General features: G+C 39.9%; 1 protein-coding gene and 2 pseudogenes across 1 annotated transcript; 1 reads left to right on the top strand and 2 right to left on the bottom strand.

Annotated features, from left to right (window-relative positions):
* The first annotated feature begins 299 nt into the window (after positions 1-299).
* Positions 300-1,582, top strand: LOC113165767 (nuclear pore complex protein Nup160-like). The gene is made up of 3 exons (XM_026365476.1): positions 300-408; positions 499-735; positions 1,496-1,582. The coding sequence occupies exons 1-3, from the start codon at positions 394-396 to the stop codon at positions 1,580-1,582; spliced, it is 339 nt and encodes a 112-aa protein (XP_026221261.1). The 5' UTR covers positions 300-393.
* Positions 1,583-1,638: 56 nt separating this feature from the next.
* On the bottom strand, positions 1,639-18,029 carry LOC113165766 (annotated as a pseudogene).
* Positions 18,030-18,456: 427 nt separating this feature from the next.
* On the bottom strand, positions 18,457-26,144 carry LOC113165765 (annotated as a pseudogene).
* Positions 26,145-26,162: the final 18 nt, after the last annotated feature.

Here is a 26,162-nt window from a genome sequence, read left to right as displayed (position 1 = left end):
TCTATGCATACTGACTTACATAAAGACACAGCTAAAAAGGGCCACACTCACACAATGTTCACAGCTCAGGGGTAGGAGGTAGAAGGTCAAAGGTCAGGGCAGTATCATCCAGGTACGTGGGTCAGGCTCTGATCCATAGTTGCAGCTACAACAAAACCTGTTGAGCCAGATACACAGTAACTGCTGTTTGTAATTATCACGTGTGCCTTGTGTTGCCAGGCAGCGTGTCCGTGCTGGAGCTGAAGAGGAGCTCATGAGGCAGAGGTTGTCTGGCTGGATGCCCACAGCGATCCGGGGGAGCATGGCCCTGCTGACCTGGCCCTCAGCCTAGCGGTCCGAGAGCTGGAGGAAGACTCCTTTATCTTCGCCCTCTGCCAGGATCACAAACTGCGCATGTGGTCCTTCAGGGTCAGACACCAATCTTGTGTACAGTGAACATTCAATGCACTGAAGAGTGCTGGTTCCAAGTCGTAGTCCTGCTCTTTTGTCCCTCCACAGGAGCAGGCCTGTCTGCTGGAGGCCGATATGCTGGACTACATGCCGGCCTGTAAAGGAGTGAAACGCCTGTCAGGTCAGGGCCACCGCCTGAGACTCGCCTACTCCTCCATCACCGGCCTGTGTCTGTGTGTTTACCTGGCCGTACCCACCAGAGGACAGTTTACCGTGCTGCAGCTGGTCCCCACTGACAACAACCGCTACAGCCTCGAACACATCTCCTCCCTTTTTACCACTCAGGTGAGCTACAGGTGTCCTGTGGTATACTGCATAAGCAGATTATCAGTATGTTCAAAGTGAAATGTGAATACAGGCATGAAAGATGTTAAGATTCAGTGTGACTTTCTGATCTCACTCACTCACTCACTCACTCACTCTCTCTCTCTCTCTCTCTCTCACTCTCACACACTCTCTCTCTCTCTCTCTCTCACACTCTCTCTCTCTCACACTCTCTCTCTCTCTCTCACACTCTCTCTCTCTCTCACACTCTCTCTCTCTCTCACACTCTCTCTCTCTCTCTCTCTCTCACACTCTCTCTCTCTCTCTCTCACACTCTCTCTCTCTCTCTCACACACTCTCTCTCTCTCTCTCTCTCTCACACTCTCTCTCTCTCTCTCTCTCACACACTCTCTCTCTCTCTCTCACACACTCTCTCTCTCTCTCTCACACTCTCTCTCTCTCTCTCTCTCTCTTTCATTCACACTCATGCACTTTTATGTCACGGTTATAGGAGACCTCCCTTTGAACAGTGGCTTCTTGCTTGCCGCTTATTTATTTCTCAGGAAATGCTTCTTCTCTGGTCCTGATCGTTGTTTCTTCTCTGAGAGCTCGGTCCTTTGCGGAACTCTCTGCACCAACCAAAGGGGTTTTAAACAGGACTCTTATTGTACTCATCTGTATTTTATAGTCTATTTTGTTATAGAAACTGAAAACTTGTGATGTGGAAAACAAAAGCTGCTTTTCACCTCTCATCCTCCTCCCTCCTCTTAATCACCTCCAGGATCTGAATGACTCTTTTCCATTTGGGGGCTTCTGTGACTTGTTTCGTCTGCTCCACAAACTCACGACAACCATCCGCCAGAAATGAGGCTGAGCAGACAAAAACCAGGGAGGAAGAGGAACGAGACGATGATCACGTAGGTCTTACCTGCGGTTTGGCAACACCTGGAGAGCGGACATAGAGAAAACAACTGAGAAAGGTGAGGGACCCAGTGTGTGTATGTGGACCAGTTTGGGCTACTGACATTTGGAAAGCAGGTGCTCCCAGTAGTCGGGTCAATCAGTCGAACGATACTCAGCAGACCAACCAAATGAACAAAGCTGTGAATCACGTAGTTGGGGTTGCCCTACCTTGAGACAGGAGTAACCCTTGGACAGACCCTGAAATCATCCATCAATCATCGATCATCATCACATCATCATCAGTAAATATCTAACAGACTAACAATTGGAACATACCCGCATTAGACCCATTTCCACACAGCATAGGTTCATGGGATAGGCAGGTATAGTGTTCACTACAACAGAAACAAACTCAGGAATAAAAAGTACAACGCCAGTAATGTTTTGTACGACACACAAAAAAAAGAAATCACAATAACTTTGTCACCATAAGATGGTGTTTCATACAAGGACGTGTTCCAACAAATTACTATTGTGAGTTTCCACAAAAGTATTGTTTTGTCAGTTTGCATTAGTTGGAAAATCTTTTTGTTCCTAATTTTATTAGATCACCTTGTAAATAAACAACAACAGGTTTCTAACATTGCATAACATCTCCCGCCCTTTGGACGTCTATGGATCAGTTTGCTAAAGGTCTGATGCGTCAGCTTTTTCCCCCCAGGTCTGGAGTCTCCTGAACCTGGCCATCTTCAACTTGAAGTACAGTGATGTCGGACTGTAACTTTGTGATTCGACAGTGATTAATTCATAATTTTGCTGTATCTAATTTAATTCAACACTGGAACAAGTGACACACAGTTTATCATACAGGGTGGGTTCGATGTGGCGTCTGGAAGTCAAAGTCAAAGGACTAAATGAAGCTTGCTGTCAGTCATTTGCTAGGAAACGGCTTCACGACAACATTTAGCTTTAGTTTTCCCATAAGAGGCTGCAGACCAATCAATAGCCAAGATGCGAGTCCAAACATTTGTCAGTATAATAACAAACCAGTTAACTTCTTCCACTGATTGGATGAAGAGCTCCAGCAGCTGTCTCACACTGGGGGAAGAGGGGCGGGGGTTATAAGCTGACTGATAGCTCTTCCTCCACCCCCCAGCACCACTCCACCAACTAACTGGATGACTGCGTCATCTTCAGAGAAATGGACACTGGTTTTATGACCCAACAAACTTCACCCCAACTCGACAAATCGGTCAGAATTGAAAAATTGTTAGAAAGTCAATCAAACAAAATATAAAGACGAAATAAATGACAGCAGAGACAACAACCCGCAAGCACAAGACGTAAAAATAAACACACAGCATGTTTCCACCTTGTTACACATGGGAATTTGTAAGTGCAGCATGGACGAGAGAGAGAGACTCAGTCCACAGTTTCTTAGTGAGTTGGTGTGTGTTTTTCTGTGACCAATTAGCCCATTAAACAACAAAGATGGTTCTCTTCAAAGGCACTGGACCTGCTTGAAGCATCTTTCCGGTCTTACACGGACTTATTGTTAACTTCTGTGAGTCGTTAAACAATTAGAGGGTCAAAAGCGTCACACGAGTCGAGACAGATTGGCACTGCGTTGTGGCAAGTATTTAATTATAAAATAAAAATTCCTGGAGAAACTACAAGGCTCTATTTACGGGTTTAAGTGTATCTCAGGGGGAAACAGATAAATACCAGCAAGAGAACCAGGATGTCAGCCAGTTCCACGGTCTCTGAGGAAGGTGAAGCGTCGAGACAGCAAGCCTCTGGACACGACCTTCACCATGACATCAAATTTTAGATTCCCGCTGTGAGATGTATCATGTTCAAACACAGAAAACAAACAAACTAAAATACATTTCACGCTCTAAACTGACCTGAGCTCTCTCATACCACTCTGTCACTACTTCCTGCTCAAGAAGTCAAGGACTATAAAACATCGGAGACAGAGAACAGATAGGCGTCTTGCTGTCAGAGGGACAAACCTGTTAGAGTTTACACTGCCATGGAATTCAAGACAAAACCAAGCTGGTTTATCTGGAGCTGTGGAGACCTGATGGCCTACATCAACCACCCTGAACTTATGAGGACGTCATCACAGCATTAACCCTCAGGATTGTTTGCCTGTGGACGGCACTTCCTTTAGTTGTGATGCTCCCTGGCCACCCAGGCCTGGCCTCTCAGTGAGAGCAGACCAACCAACCTCATTAATTATAAGCATTTGCCCCTCTGTTGCGAAGGGATCTGTTTACATTTACTGCAGCCTCTAGGGAAGGTTAGAATAAGAATTTTTATTTTCTATTCTCCGCTGACATCAGGACAGATCACTGACTGTTTCGGTTCCTGGGACAGGGAAGAACTAAATGTGCCCGCTGACTCTTGTGTCCGAGACACACAAGGACTCTTTGTTCTGTTCCTGACATCACCAAATGTTCTGTCCGTTGTGGTTAACTCACTGTGGCAGTTCCAACCCACACACAGTGTGGCCCTATCGTCAGCATGATGTCAGAAACGGAACCAGTTTTAGTTTAAGGAACAAAAAATCTGATTTATCAAACTCTGTCTAAAGATACACAAAAAGAAGCACAAAACGATACACAAGAGACAACAAACACAAAACCTGCCGACAATTCATTCAGACGGCCCGACTAATTCAGGGACACGTGTTGTATGATTATCATAACGATATATGAGGCGGCAGGGCAATCTTGATGGGATGGTCCTCCTGGGCTGACGGGGACTCAGAAGGTAGCAGGACGGCTCAGCATTAATCTGTGGAGATATTTCCCTTACGGAGCACGATGAGAGGTCTGCAGAGAGACGGGTCAACGGTCAAGACCAGATGGGTCAGAGGTCAAGTGATAGGTTATACTTCAGAGTGAGAGAACCTGTCTGTGGTGTGGTAGAAGGGATACAGCTCCTTCCAGTGGGGTGTGTTGAGAGCTGGGGGGGTGGGTCCACCGTAGAGACAAAAGGAAAGGGGTTTCAGTGCTTCCAGATGAACGGGTGGTTTTGGGGGATCTCTTTCTCACCTGTCACTCGACAGACAGCCAAACCGGAGGTGAAGCAGGCCTGGTTCAAATAGAAATCAAAATCAGAACATTATCCAACATTTTCAGTGTTTTGGACTGTTAAAAGTGAGTGAGTGAAAACAACAACTCATCCATCAGAAAGATTCTTTGTTCGGGTCTGACCCATGGAGCAGCCGACCAAGATGTAACTGATTGTTGTACGCGCACCTCTGTGACCTGCTTCCTGTTGGTCCAGAAAAGCACAATATGGCAAACAAAAAGAACTTGTTGTTTGGTCTAGTTGATTAAGCATCAGGTCACTATGGTTTGGAAGCAGATCAAAAACACAGACCTGTTGAAAACCAGAGGGATTTTTTTTAACTTCCTGTGATCAGATCTTGATCTCGTATTCGTACCTCTCTGACTCCTCGGGACGCGCTTCTCCTCAGCTTAGTGGTGACGTTGATCTCCTACCAGTGAGGCGGCGTGAAGCGCCTGAAACGACCTCTGTACCCAAAGGGGGCAGCAGAGACGCCATCCTGGCATTCTGAAGCTCCGCCCGAAACTTGCTGTCGCTAGCAACCGCTTCCTGTGAAAAGAGAGGGAGTCGATCAGCAACCGGCAGAATGATGAAGACAGCTGATATGAAGCTTTAAAATCATTCAAGAGCATGACTTGATTCATTGACAAAGCAGGATTTTTAGCAACAACAAACCAACTAAACTAATCAGTATCAAAACAAATTACAGACATTTTTGCAGGTAAGTGGTTAATATTCAAAAGAGCAGGTTGTCAAACACTAGTTACTTGGCATAACGTCTTCATCTGTAATTTGCCAGAGGAAATGAGCTGAAAATTTTGTAAAAACATACATGTTAATATTTAATTCAATTCAGTTTTATGTCTAATATGCCAAATTAGCAAGATTTACGACCTTACAGAAATTTTTATACAAAAAAATTATAGAAAAACCTAACAATCCTATTTGAGCAAGCTTGTAGCAAGCAGTGGAGAAGGAAAACTCCGCTTTGAGAACGCTCAGGAAACAAGGTCAGCAGCATGGAGGGAGAAACCTTCGACGAGCCCATAATGGCGTCCAATTGCCTGTGAACCGGTGGGGTGAAGTGTGAAGAACAAGACGAGAAAAAAACTGACTATGATAAGTCCATGAATACTTGGCGGCATGACTCAACCATATAACTCTACTGTAACACTAAGGCATATAATCCTAGCTATATCTTCTAAATTCACTCGCTCTAACTCAGTAGAGAATTACCAGACTGAAGGTCTGAATAAAAGGTTCTCTATTACTGATCCACAGCTAGGTTTCCTACATTAGCTCATCTTACTTAACTCCTATTAACTAGAAACCTGAACACAACAAGAAGAGGAAAAAGACAGAGTGATCGTCTAAAACAGATGCTCTATTGAGCTCTGTGCCTTTTCCTTCCAGCTCCCAGCTATATAGAAGAAAAATTCCAGTTTTTTGTGGGGACGAGAGAGGCGGCATGACAAACAACAATGAAAGTCCATAGAAGAACTAATGGAAGCCGTGACACCGTTTTGTAGCAGCTACTTGGTATCTAAAAGTGAGAACACTAGGTTCTCCAGAAACCTATGGAGAACACAGTGGCACCGAGGACATCGTACTTATCATGAGATGCCGCTCAGCTTGGGGGAGGGTTAACAACACTACAGTGAATCAGCAGCTATGCACGAAACGGACACATTTTTTGTGTTTATGGTACGTTCCTTTAGAATCAGGTCATTATCATGTAAAGCTTAAAACATTGTAGACGCGAATGAGCCTCACTACAACAGTTTTATTCATGTTAGAATTACTCACATCAAGTTTTCACAAACATCAACAATTACCATGGAGAATTATTGATCATTTTTTAGTGTTTGCTTGAAAAGCACTGCTGTTCTACTCTAGAGATAAATGTGTGGAGTTAGAAAATTGTTTTCCCTTGCCAAGTCGCGAAGTCAGAAGAACATACATGACAAGAAAATTTCTGAGGTTTCTTCCAGTTTTTTAACTTTTCAAAGTATTTTGAGGCTTCGAGGACTGAAGGTTTTGTTGTGAAGCTGTTTGGAAGTTTGTCTTGTAGTGACGTTAATTTTAGTGGATTTGTTCATTAGTGCTTAAAATGAAAAACTAACTCACTACTTATTGGTAAATGTAGCGTGTGTGTGTGTGTGTGTGTGTGTTGTAGTGGTTGTGTGTGTGTGTGTGTGGGCGTGTTTAGGGTACTTCTGTGTAGTGTTCAACTACTGCTGTGGAAGTATCCAGTCATCAGTTGTTGACTTTTAATCAAACTCCTCTCTCTTTCTGGCTTCCTCAGAAACTCAAAAAATGTGATTTTCTTGTTTGTCATGGCTGCAGCCACTCGTCGACCGGGTCCCACCTCGTCCCATCCACCTATTGTGGTTCTCTCTGTCTCTAGCTGTTGTCCTCTGTGTTCAGCGTCGGATCTTCGGTCTGTCCCTTCTCACTTGCGGTTTTTTTGCTGTGATTATCCCAGGTCTTATATCTGCCGGGTTGAGCCTCATGGGAGTCCCCTCCTGAATCGACAACATCAGAAGTAACAAGAGATTGCTTCAGCTGCGCTCAACCTATGAGTCTGCTCCTGTGTTTCTTGTGTGTCTCATTGCACTTATCTCACATATACAACCATGGGGCCAGCAGCTTCTGTCTTTTACAAATCGGAATCCACAGCGATTTTTACCTCCACAATGTAATTTCCAGGGAAACAGTAAAAGCGTTAATCTATTACTCTCTACACACTATCATGGTCTTTCTGTCTTTGAGACCTCGCTGCTGTAATGCATTTTCCTACCCCACCCATTATATAACCATTACAAGCTGAATGTTATAGTTGCATCTCTCATCTCAAATCATGACAAATACACCAGCTGGTACAGTCAAACCTCCAGATGAAAAAATGCAGCAGCATGATGTTTAAAAACAATGTAAAAGTTTAACTGCTTTCTTTGTGTCACATGTCAGGCAGAGCCGTTAATTCATCCGGTTAAATAATAAAAAGTAACCTAATTCATGACCGCCACAACTCTTAGGCCTCACTGCACCATCACTCATCTAATGGTCCCATTCTAACTTTTTTCATAGTGTGACCGCAGCTGTCTCTGCAGCAGAACACAGCCTGTGCACGTAGGTAAAATGTGGCTGCAGGAGTCTAAGTGATGCTGGTGATTCCTGTAAAGCCATTCACATCAATAATTCCACCACAACGTGCCTGACTGCATAGTATGTTTTTCTCAGTAACGTAGCTAAGCAGTACTGCTTGTTTAACTATCTGTACCCATAATTAGTTACTATGTAACGAGTGTATAACTGTAACGAACTATCTGTAACTGTCAGAACTATAACATATTTGTAAATGTTAACTGTTAGTAACTGTAACATTGTAACTGTAACTGATAACCGTATAACTTCGTAACTATAACATATTGTAAATGTAACTGTTAGTAACTGTAACTATTTGTAACTGTAACTCGTAAACTTCAGTAACTATAAATATTTGTAAATGTACTGTTAGTAACTGTACAATATGTGTAAACTGTAACGTACTTCTGTAACTGTCAGTAACTTAAATATTGGTAATGTAACTGTTAGTACTAGTACTATTTGGTACCGAACTATCGCGTAAACTGTCAGTAACTGTAAACTATTTGTAAACGGTTAATCAGTCAATACTATAATATCTGTAACTGGTAAGTTATAACTATTACCTTTTGTAACTGTAATATCCTGTGAAACTGTTCATAACGTATAACATCCGTAAATGAAAACTGTTAGTAACTAGTTACTATTTGTAACGGTAACTATTGTAACGGTAACTGTCAATGACTGATAAATATCTGTACAATGTAACTGTTAGTAACTATTACTATTGTAACTGTACCAGTGATCGAACTTCAGTAAGTAATGTATCTGTAAATGTAACTGTTAGTAATCTAACTATCTGTAAATGTAACTGTTAGTAAATATTACTATTTGTTAACTGTAACTACTGTAAACTGTCAGTACTGTAACTCTTGTTACGGTAACTGTCCAGATAACTATACTATCTGTAATGTAACTTTGATAACTATTACTAGTTGTAACTGTAACGTATCTGTAAACTGTCAGTAACTGATAAACACGTAAAATGTAACTGTTAGTACTATTACATTTGTAAACTGTAATCTGCTGTAACTGTCCAGTAACTATAACACCTAGGTACAGTTGTAACTTAGTACTATTACTATTGTAACTGTAACTATTGTAACGGTTAACTGTTCAATGACATAACTATCTGTAAATGTAATGTTATAGACCTATTACTATTTGTACATGACATCTGGTAAACGTCGTAACTGTAACTATTTGTAACGGTTAACTGTCAATAACTATACTATCTGTAATGTAACTGTCTAGACTATTACTCTTTGTAACGTAACTATCTGTAAAACTGTCGTAACACGTAAACTATTGGAAAGGTAACGTGTCAATAACTATAACTATCTGTAAAGGTAACTGTTTAGTACTATACTATGTTGTACTGTAACTATCTGTAACCTGTCAGTATCCTATAAATCCGTAAATGTATACTGTTAGTACAACTCATTACTATTTGGTTTAACTTACTCTATCGTAAAACTGTCAGTAACTATAACAGCCGTAAATGTAACTGTGTATACTATTACTTGAAACGTTAAATATGTTGTAACGGTAACTGTCAATGAGCATAACTGACTGTAAAGTAAACGTTAGTAACTTTACTATTGTAACTGTAACTATCTGTAAACTGTCAGTACACGTAACTATTTGAACCGGTACTTGTCCAATAACTATAACTATCTGTAAATGTAACTGTTAGTAACTATTTACTATTGTAACGTAACTACTGTAACCTGTCAGTAACTGCTAACTATTTGTAACGGTACCGGTCAATATATAACTATCTGTAATGGTAACTGTTAGTAACTAGTACTATTTGTAATCTGTAACTATCGTGTACCAACTTAGTAACTATAACATCCGTAAATGTACGTTTAGTAACTATTACTATTATGTACCTGTAACTATCTGTAAACGTCAGTACAACTATAACATCGTAAATGTAACTGTAGTAATTACTATGTTAACTGTACTATTTGTAACGGTAACTGTCAATGACTATACACTATCGAAATGTAAACTGTTGTGAACTATTACTATTTGTAACTGTAAACTATCTGTAACCTGTATAACTGTAAACTTACTGTACAATGTAAACTGTTAGTAAACTATAACTATCTTGTAAAGTTAACTGTTAGTACTCTACTCTATTTTACTGTAACTATCTGTAAACTGTCCCAGTACTGTAACATTTGTAACGGTAACTGTCAAAACTAAACTATCTGTAAATGTCAACTGTTAAACGATTCTATTTGTAACTGATACTATCTGTAGACTGTAGTAACTGTAACTATTTACGGTAATGTCAAACTAGTAACTTCTGTAAAGTATACTGTTAGTAACTATTACTATTTGTAACTGTAACTATCTGTAACTGTCAGAACGATTAACATCCGTAAATGAAGGTTATAACTATTACTATTTGTACTTAAACTATTTGTAACGGTTAACTGTACAATGATATACTTATCGTAAATGTTAACTGTTAGTAACTACTAAACTATCTGTAATGTAAACTTTAGTAATTATTTGTTACATACTTTGTAACTGTAACTATCTGTAAACTGTCAGTACTGTACACTATTTGTAAACGGTAACTGTCAATACTTAAACTATCTGTAAGGTAACTGTTAGGAAATATTACTATTTGTTAACTGTAACTATCTTGTAAACTGGTCAGTACTATAACTATCTGTAATGAACGTTAGTAACTATAAAATATCGTCACATGTTAACGTAGTAACTGATACTAGTTGTACTGTAACTATCTGTAAAACTGTCAGTAAACTGTCACTGATTTGTAACGGTAACTGTCAATACCTATAACATCTGTAAATGTAACTGTAGAAACTTATACTATTGTAACTGTAACCATCTTGATAACTGTCAGTAACTATAACATCCGTAAATGTAACTGTCAGTAACTGTACGATTTGTAACCACTCTCTTGAAGCAGCAACACACGTCTTTGATAGAACTTTGCTTTGATTTGTTTCTTCTTGACTTACATTTTGTTTACTTGCCTGTTTCCTCACTTTAAGTCGCTTTGGATAAAAGTGCTGATAAATGACTAAATGTAACTGTAACGTAACGTTATTATTTAAGGCAGCCGAGTCCTTTTTGTGTGTAACTGGTCTCTATTAAACGTTTGAAAGTCCTTAATGCGCGGACTCTCTCACCCGTGACGTCACACGCAGGAGAAGATGGCGCGGCTGGGTGTTGGGCGCAGCTTCATAGCAATCTGTGGATTTGAGAGGGAAACTCTAACGCTTCAGCGAAGTCACAGTAAAACCGCGGTAAAAGTCTGTCTCTCACTGCCTTCCAGCTTGTCTTTTGGGCTTTGCATTTAATAGAACATTTTTTTTCGCCCTGGCTCTGAGTCTTAGCACATGCTATACACCAGCTAGCACCGCTTAACACGCTGCTCGGTACGGTTGTAGTTTGTAGTAACGTTAACCTAGTTGCCCGAGTTATCCGGTCCTTGGCGTGTTTCGTGTCACTGTGGACCAGTTGCATTGTTGTCAATCCTGGTTCTGAAACACGTTGACCGCTCAGCTAACACCGTAATAACAGCCTGTACTCCCAAAAGAGGTTGACACTATGTTTGCCGTCAGTTAGCTTTAGCTAACGGGGTTAGTCCTTAGCCGGTGTATTATACACAGCATTCTGTGTATATACTGAGTCTACTGGTATTGTTAGTCTGTATTTGTGTTGTGATCTTCCTAGTTGTGGTTTCCTTTCTTCTTGAAAGTATGAGAACCTCGTAACAAGAGACGAAGCAATTTTCCTCTGGGCTATAGTTACGTTTTTGATCTAATCTACCAGCCGAGGTATATGTTTGTCATCCAGCGTAAATAGGTGTTTCAAATTTTATCCAGGTGTTTAAATTCCCCTGACCCGCTCAAATGGACACTATGAGGTGATACATTGAAAGTATGACTTGTGTGTGCCAAGGTCTAACTGCTTCGTCTGGGGAAGCAAAGTTTCACGAAACAGCGCTGGAGCATTTGCATTATGAGGCAGAGTGGGAAGCTGCTGTCATGTCACCAGTAACAGATTCATACACTGCGTAAGATTAAGTCAGCATGTTGTGTGGCCTCATGACCACTTTGTGTTTGCCTCTACATTTCAATGTTATGTTCGTGATCGCAGCGTCGCAGCAGGAGTTCCGCACGACAGCCGAGCTCTGTTCAGCTGTCAGTGGCGCTTCAGAGGGGTTCAGATGGAATACTGCTCACATGTAGTTGTTTTAAAACAACAGTCAGGTGGCGACCATGATAGACTGACGTTGCTTTAAAAACAACCTGAGAAAATTGTGACTGCCCTTCAAAGATTTCCTGCCTTCAGTGTGTCGTAGATGTTTGAGGAGATAAGTATGTAGTCAACATCAATGCAGTTGTAAATCTGATCCTTAGTAGCAAACAAATCTACAGCATGCTCCAAAAACATGCAGATTAAAAAAAACTCAACCCACAAACAAACTTCTAGTGCTCCTGGTCCCCTGATCCTGTTTAGTGGTTGATAGAACCCTACCCTACATGACAAACATGCACAAATATAAACGCCCGGAAGACTGTTTGCAGGTCCAAGTCAGAGAACACGGTGCCGCCTTGGACAGTCTCTGGATACACAATTTGCTCAACAATGCCGCCAAACTCCGGTTCACCACTGCACTGTCCTGCCTGGAGGGGTCCAGCATCCAGAGACCCCAACATGTACTCACCATCACTCCACCAATCAGAGTGTCACCAGACTAAGTTGCTGCCTCACCCCACCCGCACTGATACCGAGTGTTTGAGTACAATACTTATCTATACGTACTGATATAGCATGTTCATAAGAGCTGACACAGAGAAGTATGGAATCCTGCTGAGTAATAGGAAGGTGTGCAGAGGTCTAATCAGATGCAGAGATGGTTGATGTCCAAGTGTGGACTGCTTCTGTCTCCAACCCCTGATGACATTGACAGAATCTATTATATTAGTAACAACCTTCCATGATATTTACTGTTCCCTTACAAAAGGACTGGAACATAAGGCTTAATTGGATTGTTTTTACTTTTGTTTGAAGACATTTGGGTTTTAGAACATTTGGGTTTTGGTCCTGTTGCAAATGAGGCCCCCCCTACCATGATGCAGGTCTCCTGCTCCTTCCCACTTGGTTCTTTCCATTACATTGGTAGAGGTTCTTCTTGGTCTCATCCCTTTTTTAAACTTTGTCCAACACACATCTTTTGTTCAACACTGTTGCACTTTCTCGTGCAAATCTTTCTGGATGCTTTCGGCGATAATCTTGTTATATTCTGAAGGTGGGTTGTGAAACCTCAGCTGCTCTGAGACGGTTTTTTTCTCACGTCTTTGGTCAAATGTTTGTTGTTTTCCATTCACGTTGCCCATTACAACCAGTGGTGTATTCTTTTCAGGGATATTCAAATTTTTTTATATGTACTGCATGTCATCAATTCAAAAACGGCTGCCATTTTTCCCACAGACTGGTTTTTTATGGTTGATGTTATCATTTTAATAGCAACCATAGTCTTCACAGAGTGCTGTGATGAGGTTGGATTGGAATGATTAAAATTGTCTCCATGACTGCCTTTTAAGTGCTTAATATTTTAGATATGCACTGCTAGCTTAGTTACATCATTTGTCATTTTCCTGCATAATTGAAACTGGTAGTGCACGTCAACACTGCACGTACCTTACATACCATTTATTTCCAAAATCAACACGGCCCAACAAAGACATCTTCAAATGTTGCAAAGATAAGTTTGCGATGTCAGTGGGGTAAACAGTGAACCAAGAACACTGAAAAGAGTAGCTGAAGTGAGAGGTACACTGTGAGTTCATCAGCCACACTCGCAGCCAGCAAAGGCTAATAAGAAACAAAGTTTATTGACTGTGTTTGAAACAACACTGTCAAATACCTCTGATTACGTTGAGTACTGGTATTGCAAAACCGTTGTTCCACTGCTGTAGTCTAGAATGAACATTAGGGTTTTTTCAAAAGTCTGACACTCACCAGTAGGTTTCCGACAACCAGGACCAGGAAGTAAAAGAACAGACATGACGTCTGGCCGGAGACCTCCATGCAGTCCCACATAGTCTCAATCCATTCTCCACACAGGATCCTGAAGACGACAAGGAAAGCATGGAAGAAATCGTGCATGTGCCAGCGAGGAAACTGGTTGTCGGCCGAGATACAACCGATGTTGATTTTGTAGTCCTCGTGGAACAGCTGCATGGCAACCACGCTGAAGGTGAAGACTACAGTAAACAGAATGAAAGTCAGGTTCCTCAGACTGCTCACAGAGGTCCAGATAATCTTCATCCACAGGTTGAAGGTGGGCCACCACCGAGCCAGCCTCATCAACCGCAACTGCATCAGTAAACAGGTTAAAGGACAGACAGTTAAGGATGAAAGATAAGGGATAAAGATGATGATGATGATGATTTAAACTGACCACTTCAAATATGTCCAGAAATGATAAACCCATAACGTCCATGAAAAAGAGGTTCAGGATGCTTCCCGTGATGATGATGAAATCAAAGATGTTCCAGCCCACCTGTAAGCATGTCATCAACACAATCACACATATTTCCGTGGAAAGCAGCATTAAAACATTGCCACACACACACAGGTGAGATTGATAAATACAGCTGTATGGAAACTTCTGAGTCAGGTGTATGATGGTGAATGGATCCGATGTGTTGGAACTATCTTTAACTCACCCGAACCATAACTCTTTATGTTGGATCATACACAACATTTAATAAATAACAGTTAAGCATTCTGACCTTGAAGTAGCCATAAGGGTCCATGGCTAAAAGTCTGAAGATCATCTCAAGAAGGAAGATCACAGTGAAAACCTGAGAGGGGTCAGAGTTCAATGTTAGCATACTGTGCAGCATCAGGTCCAAACTGGTTGGAGGATAAAGTAAACAAGACATTACAACAAAACAACTGAAACACAACACGGCTACAAAGAGACACAAAACCACTGCAAAGAGGGACACCAGGAGTACAAAGAGAAGCCCAAAGACAGCCTTGGACTTTGTGTCCACAAATACCAAGAAAAAGTCTGAAATAAGATTATTTAAATAGAACACTGAAAAAAATAATTTCACTTCAACTTAAAATACCTGAGGTAATAATTAACACTGAAGCTTAACTAAATGAATTCTTCTTCTCTCTTTTAAGTTGAATCCAATCATTTTGAAAGAGTGGGTGCAACTTTTGTTACTTAAGTTGTTAGGTAATATATTTTCCTCCTTCCTCCTTTGCCTTATCTTTTGGTCAGGGTTGCCACAGCAAACCATGGTCCACACATTGATTTGTACAGTGTCTTGTCCAGTGGCACTTCAACATATGGTCAGTAGGAGGTGGGTTGTGACCCTCCGACCCTACATGTCGATGAGTGACCACTCTACCAACTGCGCACCCCCTAACCTTTGTTATTTAACATTTGCCTTAATCTCCTGAGAGGACCATGTGTTTGATTATGAGTGAAACCGTGCCTGCCACCGATGTTCTCGGTGCTCTGCGATCACCTTCATTACCTCAGAGGTATCGTCCGAAGTGACATCACTTTACTCACCTGCCCTGAACATCCTCGTCAATTAGGTACGGAATGGGGTCTGTGAGTGGATGTAACAGTCACACTTTAACAACTCCTCCTACCCCCATTATAGAGGGTTGCTAACTATGGCCTTCCTTTATCTATCCCCGGAAATATCAAGATGACTTTACACATCCACCAGGAAGGTCACAGCGTAACATGAAGGCCTTTTGGAGACTACAAGCACCTGTTTTTAAGCCCACAGAGGGCCTTATATGGGTACTTAAATAACATTGTTGTTATTTTCTTCTTTAATAAATCAACCTTTAATAAACAAAATGAAATTCCATCTTACTAATTTTCTAAGCCTGGCTCAGTCTGTTGACAGCTTACCATTTAAAATTTGGAACTTGGCCCTTATTAGCTTAACAGGGACCTGCCAGAGGCCTCACAAAGACAGATTAAATTTAATTGGGACTAACTCATTCACTAGCTAAAATGAGAACCCCTCGTAGTCTTTAACACATGAGAATAATTACATGTATCAGGAAGCTTCCTGCCCTAAACACTGACCAGGTTTGCAACCACAATCGTTTCGTGTAGAATAATCGTCATTGGATAATGATCCATGGCCATGAAGATGGTGTTGAGGATGATGCAAATGACAATGCTTAGGTCAAAGAAAGGGTTCATGACGAAGATTTGGAGCCTCTGTTTGAGCCACCGCCAACAGCCACAACAGTTCCACTTGAGGAAGAGCTCGACGAAGTTGTACCAACACCGAGAACACAAGCTGTGGTCCTGCTCAGACTCTGAAACACATGGACCATTTTATCTCTCTGCAGACACAGTTTGACATTCTGACATTAACCTGATGATAATCTAACATTAATATCTGAAACATCTGTGACGGCAGAAACAGGAAACCTTTACTTCAGCTTCATTCACTTTTATGTCACGGTTATAAGGAGACCTACCTCTTGTGACAGTGTCTTCTTGCTTGCGCTTATTATTTCTGCAGGTAAATTCTTCTTCTCTGGTCCTGAATCTTGTTTATCTGAGAGCTCGGCCTTGCTGGAACTCTGCTGCACCACAACAAACGGGGGTTTAAACAGGACTCATTATTGTCTCATCTGTATTTTATTCTATTTTTTTATAAGAAACTGAAAAACTTGTGAATGTGAAACAAAGCTGCTTTCACCTCCTCTTCCTCCTCCCTCCTCTTAATCACCTCAGGATCTGAATGAACTCTTTCCATTTGGCTTCTGTGACATTGGTTTCGTCCTGCTCCACAAACGTCACGACAACCATCGCCAGAATGAGGCTGAGCAGACAGAAACAGCCAGGGAGGAAGAGGAACATGAAGATGATCACGTAGGTCTTACCTGCTGTTTGCAACACCTGAGAGAGACGGGACAGAGAAAGACAACTGAGAAAGGTGAGGGACCAGTGTGTGTATGTGGACCAGTGGGCTACTGACCATTTGGAGCAGGTTCTCCCAGTAGTCGTGGGTCATCAGTCTGTACAGACTCAGCAGGGACCAACCAAATGAATCAAGCTGGTGAATCCGTAGTTGGGGTTGGCCCCTACCTTTAGACAGGAGTAACCCTCTGGACAGACCCTGAATACATCATCATCATCATCATCATCATCATCATCATCAGTAAATATCTAACAGACTAACATTGTGAACATACCCGGCATTAGACCCATTTCCACACAGCAGAGGTTCATGGTGATCAGGCAGGTAGTAGTGGTTCACTATCACACAGAAACAAACTCAGGATAAAAAGGTAACAACGCCAGTAATGTTTTGTACGACACACAAAAAAAAAGAAAATCACAATAACTTGTCACCATAAGATTGTTTTCATACAAGTGACGTTTCCAACAAAATTCCTATTGTGAGTTTCATCAAAAGTATCTGTTTTTGTCAGTTTGCATTAGTTTGAAATAGTTGTTTGTTCCTAATTTATTTAGATCACCTTGTTAAATAGAACAACAACAGGTTTCTAACATTGCCTAACATCTCCTGCCCTTTGGACTTCTATGGATCAGTTGCTAAAGGTCTGATGCTTCAGCTTCAGGTCTGGGAGTCCTGAACCTGGCCAGCAGTTCAGACTTGTAAGGTAAAGTATGTCGTACTGTATACTTTGTGATTTCAGACAGTGAATTAATTCAATAATTTATCTGGTAAATCTAATTTAATTCAACACTGGAACATGTACACACAGGTTGATCATACCAGGGTGGTCGATGTGCGTCTGGAAGTCAAAGTCAAAGGAACTAAAAGTGAAGCTGCTGTCAGTCATGTTGCTAGGAAACGGCTTCACGACACATTTATGCTTTAAGTTTCCCATGAAGAGCTGCAGACCAATCATAGCCAAGATGCTGAGTCCAAACATTGTCAGTATAAAGACACCAGTTAACTTCTTCACTGATTGGATGAGAGCTCCAGCAGTCATTCTCACACCTGGGAAGAGAGGGGGCGGGGGTTTATAAGCTGACTGATTAGCTCTTCCCACCCACCAGCACCACTCCACCAACTAACCTGGATAGACTGCGATCATCTTCAGAGAAATGGACACTGTTTTTATGACCACAAACTTCCCCAACTCGACAAATCGGGTCAGAATCTGAAAGATCTGTTAGAAAGTCAATCAAACAATATAAAGACAGAAATAATGACAGCAGAGACAAGACAACCAAGAAAGACAAAGACGTAAAATAAAACACAGCATGTTTCCACATTGTTACAAATGGGAATTTGTAAGTGCAGCATGTGACAGAGAGGAGAGACTCAGTCCACAGTTTCTTAGTGAGTTTGGTGTTTTTTTCTGACCAATTAGCCATTAGAACACAAAGATGGTTATCTCAAAGGCAACTGGACCTGCTTGAAGCCTCTTCAGGTCTAACGGACTTATTTAAATTCTGTGGAGTCGTTAACAATTAGAGGGTCAAAAGAGTCACACGAGTCTGAGACAGATTGGCACTGCGTTGTGGTGCAATATTGTAAATTATAAATAAAAATTAACTGGAAACTTACAAGGCTTATTTCACGGGTTTAAGTGTATCTCAGGTGGGAAAACAGATAAATACCCAGTAATGATAACCATGATGTCGAGCCAGTTCCACGGGTCTCTGAGGAAGGTGAAGCGTCCGAGACAGAAGCCTCTGGACACGACCTTCACCATGACTTCAAATATGTAGATCGCTGTGAAGATGTATCTGTTCAAACACAGAAAACACAACAAATAAAATACATTTTCACTCTCTAAACTGACGCTGAGCTCTCTCAGTCCCACTCTGTCACTACTCCTGCTCAAGAAGTCAAGGATCTAATAAAAACATCAGGAGACAGAGACAGATAGGCGTCTTGCTCGTCAGAGGACAAACCTGTTAGAGTTTAACTGCATGAATTCAAAGAACAACAACCAGCTGGTTTATCTGGAGCTGTTGGAGACACTGATGTCATACATCTAACCACCCTGAGGACTTATGAGGACGTCATCACAGCATTAACCCTCAGATTGTTCTGCCTGTGGACGGCACTTTCCTTTAGTGGATGTCCCTGGTCCACCCAGGCCTGGTCCTCAGTGAGAGCAGACCAAAACCTTCATTAATAATAAGCATTTCCCCTCTGTTGCAGGGATCGTGTTACATTTACTGCAGCCTCTAGGGAAGGTTAGAATGAATGAATTTTATTTTCTATTCTCCGCTGACATCAGGACAGATCACTGACTGTTTCGGTTCCTGAGGACAGGGAATGAACTGAAACTGTGCCCCTGACTTTTGTGTCCGAGGACACACAGAGGACTCTTTGTTTCTGTGTCCTGACACATCACCAAATGTTCTGTCGTGTGTTAACTCACTGTGCAGTCCAACCCCACACACAGTTGGCCAGTATCGTCAGCATGATGAAGAAACGGAACCAGGTTTTAGTTTTAAGGAACAAAAAATCTGATTTATCAAACTCTGTCTTAAAGATACACAAAAGAAGCACAAACAGATACACAAGAGACAACAAACACAAAACCTGCACGACAAGTTCTTCATGACGTCCCCGACTAATCAGGGACAAGTGTTGTATGATATCATAAAGGATATGAGTGGAGGAGGATCTTGATGGCGATGGTCCTCACTGGGCTGAACGGACTCAGAAGGTAGCAGGACGGCTCAGCATTAAATCTGTGGATGATATTTCCCTTACTGAGCACGATGAAGGTCTGCAGAGAGACGGGTCAAAGGTCAGACAGATGGGTCAGAGGTCAGAGTGATAGGTTTATACTTCAGAGATGAGAGAGACCTTCTGTGGTTGGTAGAAGGGATCCAGCTCCTCCAGTGGGGTGTTGAGAAGCTGGGGGGTGGGTCCCCGTAGACAAAAGGAAGGGGCTTTCCTGCTTCCAGATGAACGGCTGGTTTTGGGGGATCTTCCTTTCTCACCTGTCAATCAGACAGACAGCAAACCGGAGGTGAGAGCAGGTGTTCAAATAGAAATAAAAATCAGACATTATCCAACATTTTCAGTGTTTGGACTGTAAAAAGTGGTGAAAACAACAACTCATCATCAGAAAGTCACTTTGGTTACGGGTCACTGACCCATGGAGCAGCCGAATGGATTGTAACTGATTGTTGTACCGCACCTCTGTGAACCTGCTTCCTGTCTGTCCAGGAAAAGCAACAATGGCAAAAACAAAAAGAACTTGGTTGTTTGTTCTAGTTTGATTAAGCATCAGGTCACTATGGTTGGAAGCAGATCAAAAACACAGACCTGTTGAAACAGAGGATTTTTTTTAACTTCCTGTGATCAGATCTGATCTCTGTATTCTGTACCTCTCTGCTCCTCGGACGCTCGTTCTCCTCAGCTTCGTGGTGACGTTGGATCTCCTCCAGTGAGGCCGGCGTGAAGCGCCTGAAGACCTCTGTACCCAAAGGGGGCAGCAGAGACGCCATCCTGGCATTCTGAAGCTCCGCCCGAACTTTGCTGTCGCCTAGCAACCGCTTCCTGTGAAAAGAGAGGGAGTGATACAGCAACCAGGCAGATGCTGAAGACATCTGATTCATGAAGCTTTAAATCATTCCAAGAGCATGACTGTGATTCATTGAGCAAAGCAGGATTTAGCAACAAAAAACAACTAAACTAATCAGTATCAAAAAAATTACAGACATTTTGCAGGTAAGTAATTCAAAAGAGCAGTTTGTCAACACTAGTTAACTGGCATAACGTCTTCATCTGTAAATTTGCCAGATGGTAATGAGCTAAAATTTTGTAAAACATAATGTTAATATTTAATTCAATTCAGTTTTATTTGTATAATGCCAATTCACAAGATTTAAGACCTTACAGAAAATTTTTATACAAAAAATTATATAGAAAACCTAACAATCCTATTTGAGCAAGCTTTAGGCAACAGTGGAGAGGAAAAACTCCCTTTAGAGGAAGAAACCTCCAGCAGAACCAGGCTCATAGTGGGCGGCCATCTGCCTCGACCGGTTGGGGTGAGTGGAAAGAGAAGAGAGAAAAAAACTGGAAGAATATCCTGAAATATTTGTGGCTACATCAACAATATAACTCTACTGCTAACACTAATGCTATAATCCTAGCTGATATTCTTCTAAATTCACTCTGCTCTAACTCAGAGAGAATTACAGACTGAAGGTCTGAATAAAGGTTTCTCTATTACTGATCACAGCTAAGGTTTCCATACATTTAGCTCATCTTACTTTAACTCCTATTTAAACTAGAAACATGAACACAACAAGAAGAGGGAAAGAACAGGAAGTGAGTCTGTTCTAAAACTAATGCTCTATTGAGCTCCTGTCCTTTTCCTCCAGCTCCAGCTATATAGAAGAAAAATTCCAGTGTTTTGTGGGGACGGAGAGAGGAGGCATTGAAAAACAACAATGAAAGTCCATAAGAAGAAAATCGGGAGCCGTAGACAAGATTTGTAGCAGCTACTTGGTTCTAAAAGTGAGACACCTAAAGGTTCCAGAAACCATATTGGAGAACACAGTGCACAGAGGATCACTTAGTTACTAATGAGATGCAGCTTGTGGGGAGTTAACAACAGCTACAGTGAATCAGCAGATTCAGAAACGACACATTTCATTGTGTTTATGGTAAGTTCCCTTTAGAATCAGGTCATTATCATGTAAAAGGCTTAAACAGTGAGACACAAGAGCCTCACTACAACAGTTTTTATTCAGTTAGAATTTACTCAAACTCAAGTTTCACAAACATCACAATTACCATGGAGAATTTATTGGATCATTTTTAGTTGTTTGCCTTGAAAAAGCAGCTGCATGTTCTACTTAGAGATAAATGTAGTGGAGTGAAAAATATTTTTCCCTTGACCAAAGTCCGAAGAGTCAGAAGAAATACATGACAAGAAAATTTCTGGAGGTTTCTTCCAGTTTTTAACCTTTTTCAAAGGTTTTTGAGGCTCGGAGGACTGAAGGTTTTGTTGTGAAGCTGTTTGGAAAGTTTGTCTTTTAGTGAAGTTAATTTTAGTGGATTTGGTAAATTAGTGCTGTAAAATGAAAACTAACATCACTACTGATGGTAAATGTAGCGTGTGTGTGTGTGTGTGTGTGTGTGTGTGTGTGTGTGTGTGTGTGTGTGTGCGTGTTTAAAGGGTACTTCTGTGTAGTGTCAGACTTACTGCTGTGAAGGATCCAGTCTCAGTTGTTGTACTTTTTTAATCAGAACTCCTCTCTCTTTCTGGCTCCTCCAGAACTCAAAAAAATTGATTTTTCTGTTTGTCATGGCTGCAGCTCACTCGTCGACCTGGTCCCACCTCGTCCCTCCACCTATTTGTTTCTCTCTGTCTCTAGCTGTGTCTCTGTGTTCAGCGTTCAGTCTTCGGCTGTCTCTTCTCAAACTTTGCCGTTTTTGCTGTGATTATCCAGAGTCTTATATCTGCAGGGTTGAGCCTCCTGGAGTCCCCCTCCTGACATCGACAACATCAGAGTAACAAGAGATTGCTTCAGCTGCAGCTCAACTATGATTCTGCTCCTAGTGTTTCTGTGTTGTCTCATTGCAGCTTATCTCACAATAACACACTCTGTGCCAGCAGCTTTCTGTCTTTTACAAATCTGGACATCCAAGCGATGTTTACATCCACATGCTAATTTCCAGGAAACAGTAAAAGCGTAATCTATTACTCTCATACACACATAGTCATGTCTTTCTGTCTTGTTGAGGACACTCGCTGCTGTAATGCATTTCCTACCCCACCCTTATATTAACCATTACAACTGAATGTTATAGTTGTCATCTCTCATCTCAATCAATGACATGACGACCAGCTGTACAGTCAAACCTCCAGATGAAAAATGCAGCAGCATGATTGTTTTAAAAACATGTAAAAGTTTAACTGCTTTTCTTTGTGTCACATGTAGCAGAGCAGCGGTTAATTCATCCGTTTAAATAATAAAAAGTAAACCTAATTCATGAACCGCACAACTCCTTAGTCTCACTGCAACAACTCATCTAATGGTCCCATTCTAACTTTTCTTCATATGTTGGACCGCAGCTGTCCTCGCAGCCAGAACACAGCCTGTGCACGTTAGGTAAATGTGCTGCCAGGAGTCTAAGTGATGCTGGTGATTCACTGTAAAGCCATTCACAATCAATAATTCACCACTAACATGTGCCTGACTGCATAGTAGTTTTTTTTCTCAGTAACTGTAGCTATCAGTAGCTCTGTTTAACTATCTGTACCCATAATAGTTACTATGTAACTATTTGTAACTGTAACTGTAACTATCTGTAAACTGTCAGTAACTATACATATTTGTAAATGTAACTGTTAGTAACTGTAACTATTTGTAACTGTAACTGTAACTATCTGTAAACTGTCAGTAACTATAAATATTTGTAAATGTAACTGTTAGTAACTGTAACTATTTGTAACTGTAACTATCTGTAAACTGTCAGTAACTATAAATATTTGTAAATGTAACTGTTAGTAACTGTAACTATTTGTAACTGTAACTGTAACTATCTGTAAACTGTCAGTAACTATAAATATTTGTAAATGTAACTGTTAGTAACTATTACTATTTGTAACTGTAACTATCTGTAAACTGTCAGTAACTGTAACTATTTGTAACGGTAACTGTCAATAACTATAACTATCTGTAAATGTAACTGTTAGTAACTATTACTATTTGTAACTGTAACTATCTGTAAACTGTCAGTAACTATAACATCCGTAAATGTAACTGTTAGTAACTATTACTATTTGTAACTGTAACTATTTGTAACGGTAACTGTCAATGACTATAACTATCTGTAAATGTAACTGTTAGTAACTATTACTATTTGTAACTGTAACTATCTGTAAACTGTCAGTAACTGTAACTATCTGTAAATGTAACTGTTAGTAACTATAACTATCTGTAAATGTAACTGTTAGTAACTATTACTATTTGTAACTGTAACTATCTGTAAACTGTCAGTAACTGTAACTATTTGTAACGGTAACTGTCAATAACTATAACTATCTGTAAATGTAACTGTTAGTAACTATTACTATTTGTAACTGTAACTATCTGTAAACTGTCAGTAACTATAACATCCGTAAATGTAACTGTTAGTAACTATTACTATTTGTAACTGTAACTATCTGTAAACTGTCAGTAACTATAACATCCGTAAATGTAACTGTTAGTAACTATTACTATTTGTAACTGTAACTATTTGTAACGGTAACTGTCAATGACTATAACTATCTGTAAATGTAACTGTTAGTAACTATTACTATTTGTAACTGTAACTATCTGTAAACTGTCAGTAACTGTAACTATTTGTAACGGTAACTGTCAATAACTATAACTATCTGTAAATGTAACTGTTAGTAACTATTACTATTTGTAACTGTAACTATCTGTAAACTGTCAGTAACTGTAACTATTTGTAACGGTAACTGTCAATAACTATAACTATCTGTAAATGTAACTGTTAGTAACTATTACTATTTGTAACTGTAACTATCTGTAAACTGTCAGTAACTATAACATCCGTAAATGTAACTGTTAGTAACTATTACTATTTGTAACTGTAACTATCTGTAAACTGTCAGTAACTATAACATCCGTAAATGTAACTGTTAGTAACTATTACTATTTGTAACTGTAACTATTTGTAACGGTAACTGTCAATGACTATAACTATCTGTAAATGTAACTGTTAGTAACTATTACTATTTGTAACTGTAACTATCTGTAAACTGTCAGTAACTGTAACTATTTGTAACGGTAACTGTCAATAACTATAACTATCTGTAAATGTAACTGTTAGTAACTATTACTATTTGTAACTGTAACTATCTGTAAACTGTCAGTAACTGTAACTATTTGTAACGGTAACTGTCAATAACTATAACTATCTGTAAATGTAACTGTTAGTAACTATTACTATTTGTAACTGTAACTATCTGTAAACTGTCAGTAACTATAACATCCGTAAATGTAACTGTTAGTAACTATTACTATTTGTAACTGTAACTATCTGTAAACTGTCAGTAACTATAACATCCGTAAATGTAACTGTTAGTAACTATTACTATTTGTAACTGTAACTATTTGTAACGGTAACTGTCAATGACTATAACTATCTGTAAATGTAACTGTTAGTAACTATTACTATTTGTAACTGTAACTATCTGTAAACTGTCAGTAACTGTAACTATCTGTAAATGTAACTGTTAGTAACTATAACTATCTGTAAATGTAACTGTTAGTAACTATTACTATTTGTAACTGTAACTATCTGTAAACTGTCAGTAACTGTAACTATTTGTAACGGTAACTGTCAATAACTATAACTATCTGTAAATGTAACTGTTAGTAACTATTACTATTTGTAACTGTAACTATCTGTAAACTGTCAGTAACTGTAACTATTTGTAACGGTAACTGTCAATAACTATAACTTTCTGTAAATGTAACTGTTAGTAACTATTACTATTTGTAACTGTAACTATCTGTAAACTGTCAGTAACTATAACATCCGTAAATGTAACTGTTAGTAACTATTACTATTTGTAACTGTAACTATTTGTAACGGTAACTGTCAATGACTATAACTATCTGTAAATGTAACTGTTAGTAACTATAACTATCTGTAAATGTAACTGTTAGTAACTATTACTATTTGTAACTGTAACTATCTGTAAACTGTCAGTAACTGTAACTATTTGTAACGGTAACTGTCAATGACTATAATCTGTAAATGTAACTGTTAGTAACTATTACTATTTGTAACTGTAACTATCTGTAAACTGTCAGTAACTATAACTATCTGTAAATGTAACTGTTAGTAACTATAACTATCTGTAAATGTAACTGTTAGTAACTATTACTATTTGTAACTGTAACTATCTGTAAACTGTCAGTAACTGTAACTATTTGTAACGGTAACTGTCAATAACTATAACTATCTGTAAATGTAACTGTTAGTAACTATTACTATTTGTAACTGTAACTATCTGTAAACTGTCAGTAACTATAACATCCGTAAATGTAACTGTCAGTAACTGTAACTATTTGTAACCACATCTCTTGAAACAGAAACACTTTTTTGATAGACTTTGCTTTGATGTTGTTTCTTCTTGACTTACATTTTGTTTACTTGCCTTGTTCCTCACTTGTAAGTCGCTTTGGATAAAAGTGTCTGATAAATGACTAAATGTAACTGTAACTGTAACTGTCTATTATTGTAACGCAGCCGAGTCCTTTTTGTGTGTACTGTCTCTTT

The sequence above is a fragment of the Anabas testudineus genome, chromosome 6, assembly GCF_900324465.2.
Source record: "Anabas testudineus chromosome 6, fAnaTes1.2, whole genome shotgun sequence".
In the NCBI taxonomy this organism is placed as follows: Eukaryota; Metazoa; Chordata; class Actinopteri; order Anabantiformes; family Anabantidae; genus Anabas; species Anabas testudineus.
The sequence above is the reverse complement of the archived record's forward strand: the minus strand, read 5'-3'. Positions and strand labels throughout refer to the sequence as shown.